We start from the raw sequence: 18,652 nt of genomic DNA, 5'->3' as shown, positions 1-18,652 counted from the left end.
GGGACCTTCTAGTTTAAATTAATGTTTGAAGTACCACCAATGGGTGGTTCCTTCCCAAGATTTTCAAGTGTATATGAAACATACTACATATTTACCTGTTGTATTATTTTGTACAGTTGTAAATTACAATAAATAAATAATAAAAAAAAAAAATATATTAAAACCATCACCTATATTAAATTTAATATTAAAACCATCAACTATATTAAATTTTTAGGAATGATAATTTACTAAAAACTCTCCTGGACCCCTTACAATAAATATCTGTTTGACAAAATTTTTGAAAGCACCTAATCTTTTAAAAGTCCCCAATAGTAGGGGTGCTGGTAGGAAAACCTTAATATTTTGTTATAGTTTATGCGCGTTCACTTTTGGATTTTGGAAGTACAGCGTATTCTTCCACCAAACCCACAGCACCAACATTATTGGACTGAATACATCCTGCCAATATTCGGTTAACAATTGAACAAGTAAGATAGACAAAGGTCAAAATGTTCTATTATAGCAGACAAAAATCCATTATTTGACAAATATTATACGAAAAAGAGATCACCTAAACCTTTCAATGAACGATTTAAACTATTGCTCATTGAACTTAAACTAAATACATATTACTGAAAAATTTTCAACAATCGTACTTAAATATCCCACAATGATACATTTATAACATCACTATATGTTACAGATTTTATCACCACTCAAGACATAATAGCATCACAAAACAATAATTTTACAAATTTATGGATGGATGCTCAGGACATTCTCTCATGTACACCCTAGTTCCAAAAGCGATTGTGTCGCTGGAGCCGCAGCGATAATAGATGTTAAATTTGACTAATCACACAGTTTTGTTCATCTGGATATCAGGATATAAAGACATCCCGAGCAATTATAAAGACTACCAATTGACAAAAGTTGCATCATTGATCCCGGCCATCTGACCGCTGAAATTTCCCCTAAAAAAACCTTTATGCTTTGATGACAATACAATTATTAAATATATGGGAGACAACTTGAACCAACACAAAATAATACAGATTAAGAGAGATTAAATATACTGTACTTCCATGGAAGTCATAAATTTGAAAAAGCAGACGACTAGAAATAGAACTATTTTACGAATCGGACACACTTGACTAATCCAAGAATACTTTCTGCTGTCAGAAAGACCTAGACCAATGTGCAAACAGAGCAACGTAGCATTAACTGGGAACACACGTACTACAGGCTGGGATTTGATTGACCTCATTTTAAGTAACGTAAGAAAAATAATTTTAATTTATGGTCAGGCTGGTTGCCAGAATCATGGTCTTGTCGTGGCTAACACTCTCAGTTCAAATAAAATATGAGGGCTGACCAGAAAGTAACACACGTTCTGAAATAAACAATTCACAAATTGAAAAACTCAAAGTTTATTATATAAATTTGGAAGGTACACTCTTAAGCTACTTTTCTACATAATCACCATTCAAATTGAGACATTCATCATACCGTGGCACAAGTTTTTGAATATCCTCTCTGTATAAATCTGCCGCTTACGATTTCAACCTCTGGTTTACATCGGCATGCAGTTCGGCGTCTCAGTTTCAAAGCGTTCCTTATCGAGCCATTTTTTCATCGCTAGAAAGAGGTGGTAATCGCTCGGCACCAAATCCGCGCTGTATGGTGGATGGTCAAACACCTCCCATCTAAAATCATCCAAGAGTGCCCGGGCACGATTGGCCGTGTGTGGACGTGCGTTGTCGCGAAAAAACAACACCTTGGTGCTAAGTTTTCCCCGACGCTTATTTCGTATGGTGCCGTAACTTTCTTACTGTTTCACAATACGTTTCTGAGTTGATTATTGCTCCACGTTTCAGAAAACTAACGAGAAGCACTCCCTTAGAGTCCCAAAACACAGTAGCCATGACCTTTCTTGCTGATAGAGTTTGCAAACACTTGGGAACTCGTGGTTTCTTGGGAGAATGTGTTTGCGCCCATTCCATTGACTACTGTTTTGTTTTTCAATTGAGATGCTTCACACAAGTCTCGTACCCGGTCACGATACGATCCAGAACTGCCTTACCATATGTGCTGTATTCTTGGAAAAAGGTCAGTGCTGCAGCCAGCCGCTGTTTCTTATGGTCTTCTGTTAGAATGTTCGGAATTTATAGAAACTAAGCTTCTCCACCACAATTTGATGCACCAAACTCTGTGAAATTAGGGGAAAATGTTCCGACAGTTCTGTAATCGTGAAACGACGGTTTTCACGAATTTTGACATTGATTTGTATTGTCAGGTCATCAGTCACAAGGCAAGGCCTACCACTGCGGTCCTCGTCGTGAACACTGGTTCGGCCATATTTAAAATCAATGCACCATTGCCTCACTCGGCTTTCACTCATTATCCTCTACCCGTAAACATCACAAAGCTGACGACAAATTTTAATTCCCCTGTTGTTTCGAGCCAACAAAAACCGAATCACAAGTGGCGGGATTTTCTATTTCAGAGCACATTTTAACGACTCACAGAGAGCAAAGTGAGGAACGCACAGGCCTCACGCTACAACAGCTGGATACGTACTGAATGTAGGAACGTTCGGACACCAAGATGGTGGCTCTACCCCCACCCATCGCCACGATAGGCCGAAACGTCTGTCACTTTCTGGCAGCCCTCATAATTATAATTAGGACTAAGATGGCCTCGCGAACGGAAATATTGGCCCCCTATGCCACATGTGTGGGCGAGAATCAGAAACCTTAGCTCATGAATTGTGAAAATGGCCTAACAATATGCTCCTTATCAATCACCGGCATAATAATATAGAGAAGAAAATGCTGAATCCAAACTGCTGAAGAAAAAAACAAATACGAGTTTCCAAGAGGTGTATTGAGTAGATACAGAGGGCTCTATAAGGTTTGTTGACATTTTAGTATTTAGTTCAACTGAAAAGGAAGCATTAATAGTTTATTCCCTTATTTAATGGAAAAGTATACCGAGGAATTAGGCGAAAGATCTTTTCGGTGAAAGGGCTTTGGTTCTAATGTAGAGGAACCATCCCTCTTACAATAAGTAATTTTTGGAAGGGTCTGGGTGTTGAGAGGAACCTCAGCGCCTGGCAGAAACCATTATTCTGGACTCACTGGGAATCCTGCATCATCATTTTAGTTGATTTTGGCTGGATATAGTCTACTGAATGAGTTGAAAAAGGGGAAAAATGTCGTATTCAACTAATTCGCTCTCACCCATTTTAATATTATCTATTGGACTGATCAGTAAGCTGTTCGAGTTTCTTCTCATACACTATGGCCGATCCAAGATTTAAAATTTATACCTGAGTACTCACGATCGCAAGAAATATGAAAAAGGAGTTGATAGTTATTAGGGTTGAAAGAAGCTACGATATAAGAAGTAACCGTTCATCTTCTATGGACAAGCACTCCTTTGAAATAAAAAAAAGAAAAAGAAAATCAACTAGAAGAAGAGAAAACTGCAAAAATATATCAAAGGTGCGCGGAAAAATATTGAGAGATACTCAAACTCAGTGGGGATCGGACAAGACCAAGTAAATGCAATGGGATGAATTAAAATAGAATGGTTAGAGCGATCTGTGAGAGATAAGTACATGGACGTAGGCCGAGTGGAAGTCGATAGTTAGCAAGCTAAAAATTGTTACAATTCAGATTCCATCTATGTGTCTAACGAGCAATTAGTTCTATAATTATAGTGTAGATTATTAATGAAAAGTCACTTCCCTTCCAGAAGTATGTGTTAAACTGAATTGAGTAAAGATACACTGTTTAGAAACATCGATATTTTGAACGTTTACTAATTATAATGAAACACTGGAATAAATGAGAATTGTTTATTGCGTCGTACTGCTGTTTCAACCATGACTGGATACGTGTTGCAACAACGTTGGTCTACTTACAGGTTGCTACTTGTCATTCATTTGAAGCGACCGTTTTCACATTTTGAGGGCTTATAAATGTTTTCTGTTATTGCAGTGTCAATGATAATATCCTGTCTGAGGAAGCTGTAGGCTGTTAAAAAAGGTAACCAGGTTTGTGAATTTGATAAATAAAACAAGACAAATTTACAAGTATTATAAAACAACAGCTAATCAAAAATAATCTCATTATTACCTGCTTACTGTTCTGTAGGTTTCACCATCACCTTATGTACTGTCTTACTTTTAGATTGATTTATGACTTTAAATATTATATGGTAAACACATAAAACCATCTTCAAAGATACTAATCAATTAAGTATAAAGTGCATAGCAATTATTATTTTTCTTACAATAACACTTTTTATTTTTTTGTTGTAACAGTTTCCTGATTTGTGACTTTCTTCAACCATGAGTTTGCTTCCAAGATTTAGAAAAGCCTTTTGTGGCTGTTCACTTGAAGCAGCATCGTTGTTTATAGCTTGGTGGAGTTTAGTAAGTAATAAAATTATTTTGTAATATCGTAACTAAATGAATTGTAGGAAGATAATTCGGATGGTGGCCAATAAAGGTACAAAATAGTAAAATTTTGTTTTACTATTTTGTACCATTTTTGGCCGCCATCCGGAATATCTTTTAACAATCTATTACACATCGTCAACTATTAATCTTCCAATGTAAATAAGGAATATTTCAATTATTAATTCTAGTGCTAATAAAAAATCGCAATTTCCTAGAATTTATGACATATAATGTTTAAATCCTAAGCCTGTAATTGTAAATAATAATTGCTATACTCACAAATAATGCAAATATTTTGTTCGGTTATATTTTATGAATTTCATATTGATATGAGACACTTTAGATAATTTTTTGTATAAACTAATTTATAGTTAATTCCTTTAATAATCTATTATTTTTTGTATGAATTGCAATTGTCTTTAGTTTCTGAAAATATTTGCTTCTTCATAATATATGTGGTCAATGCGATGTTGAAATTCTCGTTGATCACAGTTTTCTACGCAAAATTGTGTACGTCTGAAGTTTTAGCTGCCTATTACAGAATGTTTTTAGGGCATAACTGTTAAAGTGTGATTTAAAAATTCATTTTTTATTGTGTATATGTTGCTCGGTGGCAAACTGAGAATATATCGATTGTTGAGATAAACCGCTTGCAACGGTTTTGCAACAGTCGTTGGAAGGTTGCATCTAAGCGTTTGTGTCCATTTGTGTCCGCATTCAACAATAACGAAGAGTAACCTGGTACAGTTGGGATGAGGCATGAGCCACTTGTGACTGTCGCATTGCTTCTCAAGATCATATCTTAGCGGCTTCTTTAGTTGTGTTGGTGCTATGCAACGTCCTAGATTATTACCTTTCAAGTGCTTGTGACTTACTAAACGATGTAATACTGAATGGTATTGACCTACAAAAGATAGAAAAATCCATCCTTTAATAATTAATAAATTCAGTTTTCTCCACACCAAATGCCAATGCCATTTAGATCTAGATAATTGATATAATGGTAAAATCTTTTTTTTTTTCCTATCAAGGAAATCATGGATGTAAAAATGAAGTATACTGGCACCGTAAGAAATAGAAAAAATATTCAAAACAAATCACTCAAAAATTGCTCTCTAATAAACTTCCATAATATAGGTTTTCAATTCGCCTGTGGCACGCTGGTTGCTGAGCCCCTTCTCTTGAACTTATACTTCAAAATGTCTTTCCGCAGGAGGTCAAGAAGTACCCTTCTCTCTGGTATGCCTTGGCGACTCGAAGCAAAGCCGACCGCTGGATTGCCAAAATATGCTCTTCTCTGAGTCATTTTAAGTTCCTGGGCATCATAACTCCCCTCTATTCAACGTCTACACGCACTTTTAACAGAACGTCAGCGGTTCCCTTGCCTTTCGTGGATCATTATTACTGTAGGTGATTTGCTTTAGTAACAACTGGTGCTGAATTAGTCATGATTAGGTGCTCCGGGATTTCGCTCGTTATACAGAGTAGAAATATGGGTCTATATCTATAGGGCTTACAGAGCTACTTATCCCTGTCCCCTCCATTGTAAAGAAGTCATAGATTAGTGAACTTCAGGGCCCCGTTGTAACGGTGCGAGTTGAAGTGCCAACTTTGACTGGGTCGTGACTGCAGCAGCGCCAGGTCGAACCCGGCCGGGGTCGACTGTTATTTTTGTGCCATTCCCATGAAATGAAAACTTGACAACCCACCATGGTTATAAAAATGAGGAAACCTGTAGATAACCCTCCCTCCCCCTATGACTAGTAATAGGGTAATAAAAAAAATATTTATGAATTCTCAGTTATGTAGTGCATCCTTTTAGGACTTGTCTTCTTGGTGTGCAAATTTATTTTATTGCTTGTTCTTGAGTATAACTATCAACTGTGTTTTTTCAATTTCTCAAATGTTTTGATTTGAAAGGGTGTAAATCATATCAGTTTGAGTGATTTGTGATATTCATAAGATGATTTTTCTGGATTTCATCCAATGAATTCATCACAGCATCCATCAATGATGGATTTAAACACTCCACATGCCAGTAATTTTGATATTATGTAATTAATTGTAAGTTTTGATTATCTTGAACATTGTTAATAATAACTTAAAATTGACTTGCCTCTTGATTTGTTGATTGTGCAGTCCCATACATATCTTGAGCTATTGATTTACATCAAGAGCTGCTAATATTATACGTCCTCTACAGTCCATATTGTGTTTATCAGTTCTTCAGTAAGAGTTTTTTCCTCATAAGGCAAGTATACAGAAAGAACTATGATGTCTGTTCATGATGCATCCTTGCGAGGTGAATTGTGCTGCTGCAAGATCTCTGCAACAACATTGCCAAAGAGACAGCAGTTTTGAGTTTCTTTTATATACAATGCAGTATCAGGGATTAATTGTTAAAATATTAATGTCAAACCCAATAATTCCAACTACTTTCGGACTTTCATTGAGGAAGATTTTTGTATTCGAATAACATTGATATCCTTATCTCTCTCACCATGTTGCATCATTCCAAACACTGGAGAGTAGTAGTATAGACTGATGTGCATTAGTTGCATCATTGTTCAGTAAATTCGTATACTTTTGATGACCTACCCTCTGCCAAGGTTGTGAGGAGGTTTCTCATCCTTGTGGATCCACTCCTTTGCCCAGCATCAATAACAGGAGGATAACCACCTATAGGTGCCATGAGGGGTGAGAAGGGATTTGATAGTTTTATCATAACCATATTTTACATTAGTTATTTTTGATGAGTTTGTAATAGATAAGATAAATTGAGCATATTTTTTATAAATTCTTCTTATGTTTTTTTTGTCATAGATCGGAATTACACTCCAACTTGTTGCTGAATCCTGCATTTATGTCACCTTCAAAGAAGAGATTGAGAAAAAAATAAATGAAGAATATCCTGATAACAAGGAGTTTCTTAGTAATTGATACAAATTTATTTTTACAATATGAAATTATGTATAACTATAATACCGTTTGAAATGGAATCCCTTCAAATCGTCTATCACTAGTTGCTTGACTACTCAGAAAAAAAATCATACTTTTTTTCTTATATTATAATCATTGTTATCCATTAATTAATGATATTCTCAGATTAAAACATCCTATTTACAGATTTTAACTGATTTATATTGTGCAGAGTTCTATATTTTCACATTTATAATTTTATAAACAACTATTATGTCACATACTAAATTATATTACCAAGAATTTCAATGTTTGGTTCTATTTTTTTTAATGCTCTTTTGAGAGGTTCTATATTCTATACGAGATATTTTAAACTTTTTAATGTAATTTGCAAATCCCAATTCTATTACTAGTTTTTTGTTTTTTTTAACATAAATGATAATTTGAACCTACATTTTATTACTAATTATTTTGGTTTTGGAATAATTACTTATAATAATAATAATAAATATTTCTTTTTTAGTGTTATGGATGCACATTCTCTTTTCACTCGCATTTGGACTTTTATCAATTAGTCTCCTTTTTGCCACTATGCTGGTAATCGGAATATATAAGGTATAAAATTTTGTTTGCTAAGTTACAATATCTTAATGCTATGATTTTTATAATTTTCTTAGAATATTATAGAACTTAGTTACAACATCTGCAACATGTTTGTTGCTCTCCTTTCCTTCCTTTTTTTTCCTCTCTTAAAATGTTCAAAGTAATGTAGGTCTAAAATACTTTCTTCTACTTCATTGGGCTTTATAAACTCAAAATATAATATTTTATATTAGTCCAGGATAGAATAGGATTAGCAAAATAGTATGGAGTAAAAACAAACAGTTTCTGTCTGATACAATTCCATTCAAGATATAGGTAAATTAGTTCTTTATTTAATTAATTAATGTTTGATATTTAAGGTTAGTTAAATGTATTACAAATAAAATAAAATAATTCCGTCATAAAACACGGTTACTAAAAAACTGATTTTACTTGGAATAATCAACAGGAACAATAAATGTCATTGAAAAGGTATGGAACTATTTCCAGAGCGCACCTCTCATCATTTTATTATAGAAGAAACTAAAATTTTGACTACTCAATATCTTGAAAACTAACTAAAAAAATGAAGGACTCTATTACATGGATGTATATTGGCAAATATCGAGAAAATTTTTAGGGAAATAATCATTATGAACTACTTTATGGTGAATTTAATGACCTTCAAATTGAGCCCTAATAGAGCTCTTTAAGTTCAATAGCTTCCGAGATAATGTTTTTTAGTCACCAATATTTTTTCCAAACAAGTTCATTATTAATGAGTTATTATTTATCAATCATTATTTGGTGGAATATGATTAATATTAGGTACTTTTACTCCTTCAGCACAGGTTATATATATTTTCATACGATTTTGATATTATACAATATACCATGAAAACTAAATATGTTGAGAAAAGTTCTATATCTCAGAAACTGTTTGACATACAGATATATCTTCAACAGGTCAATTTTAAGCTTGTTAAATGCACCATAAAATAGTTTAAATCTACCTAAGAATAGTAGGTTTCATGATATTTACCAATATTCACAAAATGAAAAATTTTCGTTGTTTGGAAAAAAATATTGGTATAGGAAAAATTGTTTCTTAAGAATTATTGAATGTAATGAACTCTATGAGGGCTCAAATTGATGCTTGTTAAATGCATTATACAGTAGTTTACAGTGATATTTTAGCTACTTGTAATACTTTAGGAGTTATTGGCAATAAACCTAAAAATATACGGTAGCCATTTTAACCAGTTTGAAAAACTTGCCATATTAGGCCAACAGAAATTTTCACATGGGTCATAGGTTGTTGATTAATGGTGTAGTGGTTAGTGATTCTGATCCTAAACCATAGAGAAATAAGATTGATTCCCATGATCTCTAAAATATCTTTCCAAAGTTTAATACTTCAATAAAAAGAAACTCTAAATTTCTTTTAGTTCTTGAAATTATAATTTAACTACTTTTGAATGACCACCATACATCTCATTATCCAAAGTACTAACATAATAGAAACTTACTTGGCAGGTGTAATAAAAAAATGACTCACTCAGAATACGGCTTTGTTTCACAAACATTAGTATAAAGATCATTTCAAATTTCAAAAATAACCAAAACATAATATGAGATAACTACAACACAAAACATATATGATTACAATGATACAGCTATGAATTAATAAATTAATAGCAATAGGTCTATGTCAGCACCTTGTAAAGGATGTTAAGCCACATATGAAATTTATGGAAAGCATTAGTGAATTAGATGTAGCCTCTGGAACCAAATAGAAGTGAGTTTATAACATTTTTTCAGATAAAGTGTTTAAAGCTTATCTTTGGCTGATATGCATTTCTTCTTCTAAATTACCAGCTTGAGTGTTGACAGTGTGAGATACTGTCTTCTTTATGGTTCTTGGTATTCCACGAAGTCTAATACTATTTACCATAATATAGTTTCTTAATTGTCCTCTCCTTATCCATCCTACATGAATAATCCAGCTACAATATTCAATGCTTTTAAATAAAGCTCTGTAGTAGTATGCCTTAGATTTACATTGTAGCATAAATTTCCTTGTTTTTTCTGATCTAAATTAATACTTCTCTCCACTAATATTTTCTTCAGAATTTTTCTTTTAAAGTGATTTAATGTTCCTTATGTTATTATTATTTTGTATACAGCATTAGAATGATGCTCGGATTGGGTAATTTTCTTAAAACATAGGAGAATAAAAAATATGCCTTGTCATATCTGATAGCTGATGCTATCCTCACTTTTACTTATTTTTCATTTATTCAAGAGGCCAACTATTGTAAACTAGGAACACATAAGAAGGTATAGTTCCTAACTCCTTGGCACATTTTTCCTAATATTTTCATGACATTGATATATACTTCATGAACCTCTAAACCCACTATGAGTGCTTCTTCTTTGAGTATCTCATAATCTGCTTTAACATCAACCACTGATCTTTCCTCTATTACTGAATCATCAGCATTTGAAAGATTTGTGTTTAGTTCTTATATAGAATATAAAGGGATATAAAATTGGAAAATTTTGTTCTAGAGTGTTGCTTTTTGCTTTAATATTATCAAAATACTTTATTTATCTATTGATTCAAAACTGTAAATAATTTTTCTTTCAGTTTGTAATATTTGTGTCAATTACTTTTACAGAGAAATCACCGCCTCATTCTGCCTTGGCTTATTATGTCAGGAATTGGACTTTTTATTAGTTTGATTTTGGGAGCTCTTTCTATCATCTCATCTATGGCTGATTTGGAATGGTTCCTCATTTCCGCTGTCAGCAACATGCTTACAGGTTGGAGCTAAAACCTTCTTACATACTAATATATGAGTATATCTATTATAGAAGCCTTAAAATAACCCAATTCTATAATCAATTTTTTCCCTCTATTATGTGAAAGATCTTTTGGATTTGAGATCTGCCTTAGAATTAATATTTATTAGGTGTTTCAAATCATAAAAATACAAATTGATTATTTTTTTAATATATTCTGTTCAACATACAACTTGATATTTACTGTAGTGCTCTCAGATTGTCAGTTTGAATATGACTTCTTACCATAGAAACAACACCTACCAAATCAGTCCCCATCATGGTGGTATTTGGCATTTTGAGATTAAGGTGGTCAGAAATTTGTCATTTCTTATAATCATAATTTTAATTTTTTCAAACCAACAGCCTCAGATTTATATAAGTTTCTACTCAGCTATCCTCACAAAACCTTGTTTGATTAGAGAGAAAATATTCTCTGGCATAGGAAAAATTAGTCCTGTATCTTCTTGGTTTGTAGTTTATAGTGCTGTACATTACATCACAGAAACTGTTCTCAGTTCACAACTAAAAAACAAAAATTAAAAAAAATATCCATGTTTAAAAATACTCAGTATTTAAAGGTATATAATACAGACAGAACATCTTTTGATATTTATCAGTATCTTTCATTGCATAGCACAATTATGAGTTGTGGATGTCCTAAAATGACACAATATTATTTATTAATATTGATAATTCAGTTATAAACTAATGGACCTAAAATCATTAAATTTGATTCCTATAATCTGAGAATAGAATCAGAATGTAATAAGTGAAGAAAGCCCACTGATCTCTTTATATTTGTACTCACCTACCATACTCATGCATTTCTTTATTTATATTTCTAGAACTTATTTGATTTCTTGTGTGAAAGGATAAGACTGTACCAAATAAGTTTAGTATATTCAGACTGATTATTTGTATATTCTGAACTCCACATTATAGCAAGTAACTCTGTAATATGGCAGTACTTGAGGAATTGTGCCTTATAAAAATAATAGATCATAAGATCTCTAACCTGGGAAATATTAAACTTGATCTAGATTGTTAAATAAAAAAAAAAAAAAATTAAATATAACAGACTAACTGGAGAAGAACTTAAATAAAAAAGGAGAAGGTGAATTGGGTACAAAATATTTTGCCTTGTTATATTCTGGCATACTAGAACTAAAGACAAGGAAAGTGTTCATGAAAACCTAGGATCTTATGGGTGATAGAACCTGTTGTAGATGTTTTGAAGGTTGTCATGGACACGAATGCGTGTGTGTTTTTTTTTCCTGAGGGTCGGTGGAAATCTTCAAAAGACATGGATAGAACCGTACCTATCCGTGTGTGGGATTTTTACCCACTAAAACCACCGCCCTACACCTTTTCATTCCTCTCCACGGGACCGCCACTAGGCATTACTTCATGGAGGGAAATGGCTGAGTGACGCCTCACTTACTTCGCATGGTTTTTACGTTTCCATGCTACTAATGACTTCTCTCTCAACCTCTTGAGGGCGACTGTGGTGAATCTCTTCACTGCGTTCCAATGCTCGTTTGAAAGGAGCATATAGCTCGCCACGTTTTCTGGAGTGATGTGTCTGCCACACACTCTCTCCAATTCATTTCTTTCTGCTGCAAAGCGAATGCAAGTGAAAAACACGTGCTCTGCGGTTTCCTCGACAGTCTGACATCCTGGGGTGTTGTCCAGTTTTAAGCGGTATTGGTAGGCTCTAAAGCATCCATGTCCAGTCAACATTTGGGTTATGTAAAAATCCACCTCACCATGCTGGAGACCATACCACGTGCCAACTTCTGGTATTAACCTGTGAGTCCACCTCCCGGAATCTGCAGCCTCCCAACGCTGCTGCCACTAATAAATGGTTATTTTTCACTGTTCTTCTCTGGAAACGTGTAAGCGTTGTCCATAGTGCCTGCTTCTTTCTTCAACAAGGAGTTCCACAGGTGGCATTCGTGCTATCACGCACACCGCTTCGTTGGAAACAGTTCGAAAAGCGCTAACTGTCCTTAAACAAACTCTGCGATAAACTGAATCAATCTGTCTCCTGTATGATATGGTAATCGTTGCTTCTTTCCAAATTGAGGCTGCATATAACATAATGGAGGGGACAACAATAGCAAGAAGCCTTTGGCTACTTTCTTTGGGATCTCTGACGTTTGGCATAAGGCGTGATAAAAAGGATGCTACTTTAGCAGATTTGGCGCTAATATACTCCGTGTGAACATTAAAGCAGAGATGTGCATCGATCATGACTCCTAGGTATTTTAAGCAAGGCTGAGAACGAATTTTGTGCCTACCAACCATGACAGTGATAGACTCAGTCTGCTTCCTGCTAGTTACTAGGAAAACCTCGGTCTTGTCTGCAAGTTGCAGGCCTATCGAAGACAGCCAACCTCCGACCGTAGCAACAGCCTGGTTAGCGATGAGGGTAACTTCTTCCTTGTACTTCGCCGCCACTACAACTGCAACGTCATCTGTGAATCCCACAACTGTGGCTCCCTCCGGCAATGTCAATTTGAAAGTGTGTGTGTAAGACTTCTTGTGTAAATTGTGAATTTGCGCCTGCAGCTATCTACAAGGGTTGTAAATATAACCAAAAAATAAAAAAAACTCACCTTCAGAGCCAAGTACTCGTACAACTGAGAATTTGTTAATGTAAATTTGAAATTTTCATACGCTGATGCTACTCGCCTAATAATAAAACAACAAGAACCAAAATCTCAATCCACATTCAAACAAGACAACGAAATAAATGGTGAAAATTTATAGTCTTTTATAACTAAGATCGTTATCGAAGTTATAAAACCTTTTTTACCACAAATAATGACACATTTATCCATGTTAATGGCATTTTGCTTTACGTATGGTCCATAATATAAATAACAGCTTATCTAGGTTACTAATTCTTTCCTAACTAACTGAACTTTACTAAAAATCAAATATCATTCCATTGATTGTCAAATTTTTATTTTTTGTCTATGAGTACAGGATTAAGAAAACAAAAAATGAAAAAATGAAATGCTCATGGCATATCTTCTCAAAGAAATGAATCCAAAATTTTCTTTAAATCAAACTTCATCGATATATTCTGCGTAATTGAGACACATTTATCTCAAAATATGGAATTGAAAATCCCAGGTTACAAAATCTTACGTAAAACAGAGATTGTTCGACTTCTTCAGGTGTAACCTTAATAATCAAAAACGATATTAGCTTCACTGAAAATATTATTTCTAACATAGGTAACATTTAGGTTGTTTCGGTTCGTTTACCTCAACTCCCTTATTACCGTCGTCACTGTAATTTATAAACCTTTGAATAAAAAATTACTCCAAGACGAAAACTGTTACCACCAGGGAACATACATAAGTTTTAGGAGACATAAACAGTAAGAATATTTACTGGAGATAACGTAAATCAAATTCTAGCGGAAATACTCTGCTGGACATTTGTTCAAGGCACAACATTTAAATATGTTGAAGTGTTTGCAAATTTATTTGAGAAAACGTTCTCCAGTACAGACCATGAAAGAAGTCCTGATAAAATTGACGAGTATCTAAGCCTCCCTCTCACAACAGTTCAGCTCCCACCTAAATTCGCGACCTCAAAAGAAATCCAAAAACATAAAATAAAGAAAAGTCCTGGACATGGTTTGATCCCAGTCATAACAATTAAAATGTTACCCAATTAAAATTAACAACAATAAACAATTAAAATGTTAATGTGAGTAAGAAAGCTGTTGTTTTCATAACGTCAATTTTTAACAGTTGCCTGTGTACTGGATATTTTCTCGATACTGGAAAAAAGCTGAACTTATATTAATTCACAAGCATGGTAAAAACGCTAAACTAATCATCAGCTATAAACCCATCAATTTGTTACCCATTCTTGGAAAATTGCTAGAATCAGCTATAAAAAAAGTATCTGTCCTCTTTTTTTTCAATGTATGGAGATTATTCCAGATTTTCAATTTGGTTTCCAATATAGTCATTCTACTTCTCACCAACTGGCAAGACTATCAGAATTTATAATAGCACACTCTGGTTACATTCTTGGACTTCCAACAAGCATTCCATAAGGTCTGGCATCAAGGTCTCCTATATAAGCTAAAGCGGGAAGACACTCCAAAGGACTTGTGACATGAATTCTACCCTCAGACAAATCCATGTCGGTACTCCACAAGGTTTCAGTTCTTTCTCCCATTCTGTTCAACTTCTATGTTCAGGACATCATTCAGTCCACAAATGCCTCCATAGCTATGTTCATCGATGATACAGCAGTAGTAGCTAGAAATACTTTGCAAAGTCACATTAATGAACTAGAACAATACTTCAATAAATGGATGATTAGTCTGAACATTGAAAAATGTACTTCAGAACTTTTTACTCTCAGACGGATAGGAGATATTTGTGTCTGCTGACTCCTGCATTCTCCTATGGTCGAGGTTGAAATGCTCTGGCTTCATGCAGTTACTGAATAAATTGAGGAGCTAAATTGATATCCCCTTATTCGCTAAAACCTCCTAAAATCTAACACATCCCATTACTCAATTACTGCTAATAAAAGGAATTAATTTCTTAATAAAGCATCTGTTTCTGAGTTTCCTAACTTTTGTCCTTCTTCTGACAAAATTCTTAGGCATGTCCATGGATACTTAGATAGTAAAACTTTTGAGGAGTATGGAGGGAAAAGATGGAGACCCTACATATTATGCAAAAGAAAAAAGTTTAAGTAAGGAAATCCTAATACTGACACGGAGGTGGGCTGGGGATCTGACCAAATTGAGCATTTGTTGGAAAGCATTACCAAATGGTCTCTGACAGATCAGGTATGAAGTAGAGGAAGAACATACATGAGGTAAAGAGATGAAATAAAATGCAGAATGGTGACAAGCTTGATGAAAGAGGCCAGATGTGTGTGCTGATTTATAGAAGAAACTATAAACACTTTTTCATTAGCCTTTGTACAACTTCAGGAGCCTCGTACATATTTTATGATTGGGAGCCCTTTGTTATATTTGTGTTAATAAGCTTGTATATTTGTACACCAATTTTAATCCACAAAGGGGCAATTTCTTGTGAGTGGTTGTTAATAAATTAATAAAATTAACATTTATTAATACATACAAATGAGGTAGGTTCCCGATTTGGTCTTATCTAATATGTCTTCTCCCTTATGTTGCCTTCTTCTTGCTGCTTCTTTCGTGATGATGCGTAGTGCTGGTATAAATAGCATATTTATTGCTCGATCATTGGTATCTAAGGGCTGGACAGCAAAACATCAGGTATCGGTTGTCGTACTGGCAGCCAGGTTCTGGCTTGCATATTGCTGTGTTATTAATCCCAGGTGACTGTACAGCCATGGCATCTTGGATGTTTCACGACAACTGCTGCTATGAGGGATACTGAAAAATGAGACCTTTGACCCTAGAATGTATTGAAATGAAAAAAAAATTAGACAAAAATTGAATGCCTGAATCCCATAATTTTTGTGATTAATATTATAAAGTATAACACTTGTTTTCTATTTTAATTCACTAAAATTATTTTTGTGCTTTATTAAAGAATTGATGTTGTATTTGAAAACTATATAATTAATTTTCTTTTCTTAATTTTGTACTGTATATTTTTATAAGTGTTGTGTGTTATTTAATTTTATAATTGTGTATAATCGTTTTTGAACTCCATTGTACCTTCGCAAGAGATTTTTGTCATGAAAAGTGATGTCATTAAAGTTGTATTATTATTATAGAAGCATAAAAAACTATATTATAGATCTTGTCTGAAATCGAACCCACATTACACAGATAAGCATGCTCTGGAGCATTCACTCCTCTTTGTTCAGTAATTAGAACTTTCTAAAATAAACAAAATATCAAATTTTATTGTATTTTATTATTCTGAATACATTCATTCTTTTAAATTACTTTCAATGTATTATTATCTAAATTTAGAGGTTTAAGATTTACTTATAATTATTTTCTGATTATAATTTAATTTTATTAAATCAGCCCTAGACTGTATACAAAATAATCATGTTTAAACATTTGAAATCACTTTTTTTTTTAACAATACATGTACTCTATGTTTTAATTTAATTTGTGAGGATAACTTTTGATTCTATCTATATTCCTTTTTCAATTCGAAAAAATGTACACAATAAAAAACTATTAAGTATGTTTAAATTGGTTGCAGTTTTTGGAGTCTATTGCTACCTTATCGTTTACTCATTCTACTGTGAAATCCAGGATGAGCGAGGTTTGCTGAATAATGATCACTTCAGACCATTGTATTAAAGAACAATGACAAGTATTGGCAGCTATATTGAATATTATAGATTAACAAATATTGATGTATAATTTTAAGATACTTATAAGATTTGAATTTGTTGTTTCCATTTACTTAAAAATCCATTTAGTTAGCACAATTTTGGTTACTTCTTAAGGAAAGTTATTAGTGTTTCTTTTTTATTATAGAAATTGCTGATTGAAAGTTGGTCATAGATGACATTTCTATAAATGCTGTTTTGACATGAAATAAAAATGTATAAATGTATTCCTATTTTTCAAAAATAGGACATAGCAAGCTGTAATGGATAACACCTAAAAATAACTTCTTGTTTACAATACATTCCACTTGTGATAGTACAAGAAAGAGAAACTTACTCTTATGAACACAAAACTGTCTGAAATGATTTACTACCTTGAAAATATTTCCTATTATGAAGATGTTTAATCTCACCCTATTAGTTTGACATATTAGCCTTATACTGTCAACTCGGTTTTTACAATTTTTTGAGCACAAAAGAACTTTTATTTAAATTTTAGTATAAAATCTTTGGTCCATCAGTGTATGTTACTTTAATTCAACTTTCTATCAGAAGGTTAATATGGAGATGGTATTATTTCTTATTTTTCAAGAAGGTAGGGTGAGACATTTCTGAAATTTCTTTTTACCAAGTGTGAATGATGGTCATGAGGATCTAATCTGAGTCATACAAGTTGGACATGACAAGCTTTTTTAAATTACGGCTTATCTTAGCTTTTGAAATACCCATTTTGGATGGAAATCATCAAGTATTCGGAAACAGATCGTGTATGACCGAGTTGGGTAATTCTGCATCATCCATCTCTTAAGGTTTACCTTATTAACTATATCAAACCAATTTATGTTGAATAAAAACATTTTAAAAAAATGTAGGTGCCTACCAACTGATATATGACCTATAAACGTGCCCAAATGTGGGAAAAGGTTGATGACTCCTGGACAAGGCAGTTTTTCCTTTCAACTGTCTATATACTAAAATAACAGAAGGATAATACCATTTAAGGATTTTCTATATTTTTTACTTTATTTTTGTTTGATTATCTGTTTGATGGTTAATAATATAAATATTTTCTTTATTTGTACTTTTGTTTTAGAATGTTTATATGTTTTTTCTATTAAAAAAAAAATATTGCAAATATTTGTCGACTTACAGTGAATGTATCAATAATTTGTATTATACCATTAAGACATGAAAAATGTAAAAAAAAAATGACATTACTGTATATCTGTTCCACAAAAGAAAGAGACAAAAAAAAAAATCAATATATATGCATATATGCTGATATTATTATAAGAGATTTATCAAAAAAATTAATTGTATAATTCTTATATATTCTCCAAACTATATTTTTATGATTGATTCGAGTGATATTGATTGATAAATATTAATAAATTTTTTTTAGAAAAAATTAAATTTTTATTTTATAACTGAACTGCTTGAATCCTTTCTAAATTAAATAGTTTTGTCATGTATTGATCAAGGTATTTAAAAGATAGTAATTTTAACTATATTGGTGTGAATTAT

The 18,652-nt window shown here is 33.1% G+C and overlaps 1 protein-coding gene across 2 annotated transcripts in view; it reads left to right on the top strand.

Moving 5' to 3' along the window:
- Positions 1 to 17,112, top strand: part of LOC106689763 (uncharacterized) — a 22,623-nt gene extending 5,511 nt beyond the window's left edge. For both annotated transcript variants that reach the window (XM_024360800.2, XM_024360801.1), the window contains exons 2-6: positions 4,313 to 4,423; positions 7,274 to 7,382; positions 7,893 to 7,984; positions 10,633 to 10,777; positions 16,996 to 17,112. In XM_024360800.2, coding sequence (XP_024216568.1) covers positions 4,340 to 4,423; positions 7,274 to 7,382; positions 7,893 to 7,984; positions 10,633 to 10,777; positions 16,996 to 17,096 — 531 coding nt within the window. In that variant the 5' untranslated portion in view covers positions 4,313 to 4,339 and the 3' untranslated portion in view covers positions 17,097 to 17,112. The remainder of the gene's footprint in view (positions 1 to 4,312; positions 4,424 to 7,273; positions 7,383 to 7,892; positions 7,985 to 10,632; positions 10,778 to 16,995) is intronic.
- The last annotated feature ends 1,540 nt before the right edge of the window (positions 17,113 to 18,652 follow it).

Source organism: Halyomorpha halys, unplaced genomic scaffold, assembly GCF_000696795.3.
Source record: "Halyomorpha halys isolate HHAL.00 unplaced genomic scaffold, Hhal_1.1 Scaffold1462.1, whole genome shotgun sequence".
Taxonomy (NCBI): Eukaryota; Metazoa; Arthropoda; class Insecta; order Hemiptera; family Pentatomidae; genus Halyomorpha; species Halyomorpha halys.
The sequence above is the reverse complement of the archived record's forward strand: the minus strand, read 5'-3'. Positions and strand labels throughout refer to the sequence as shown.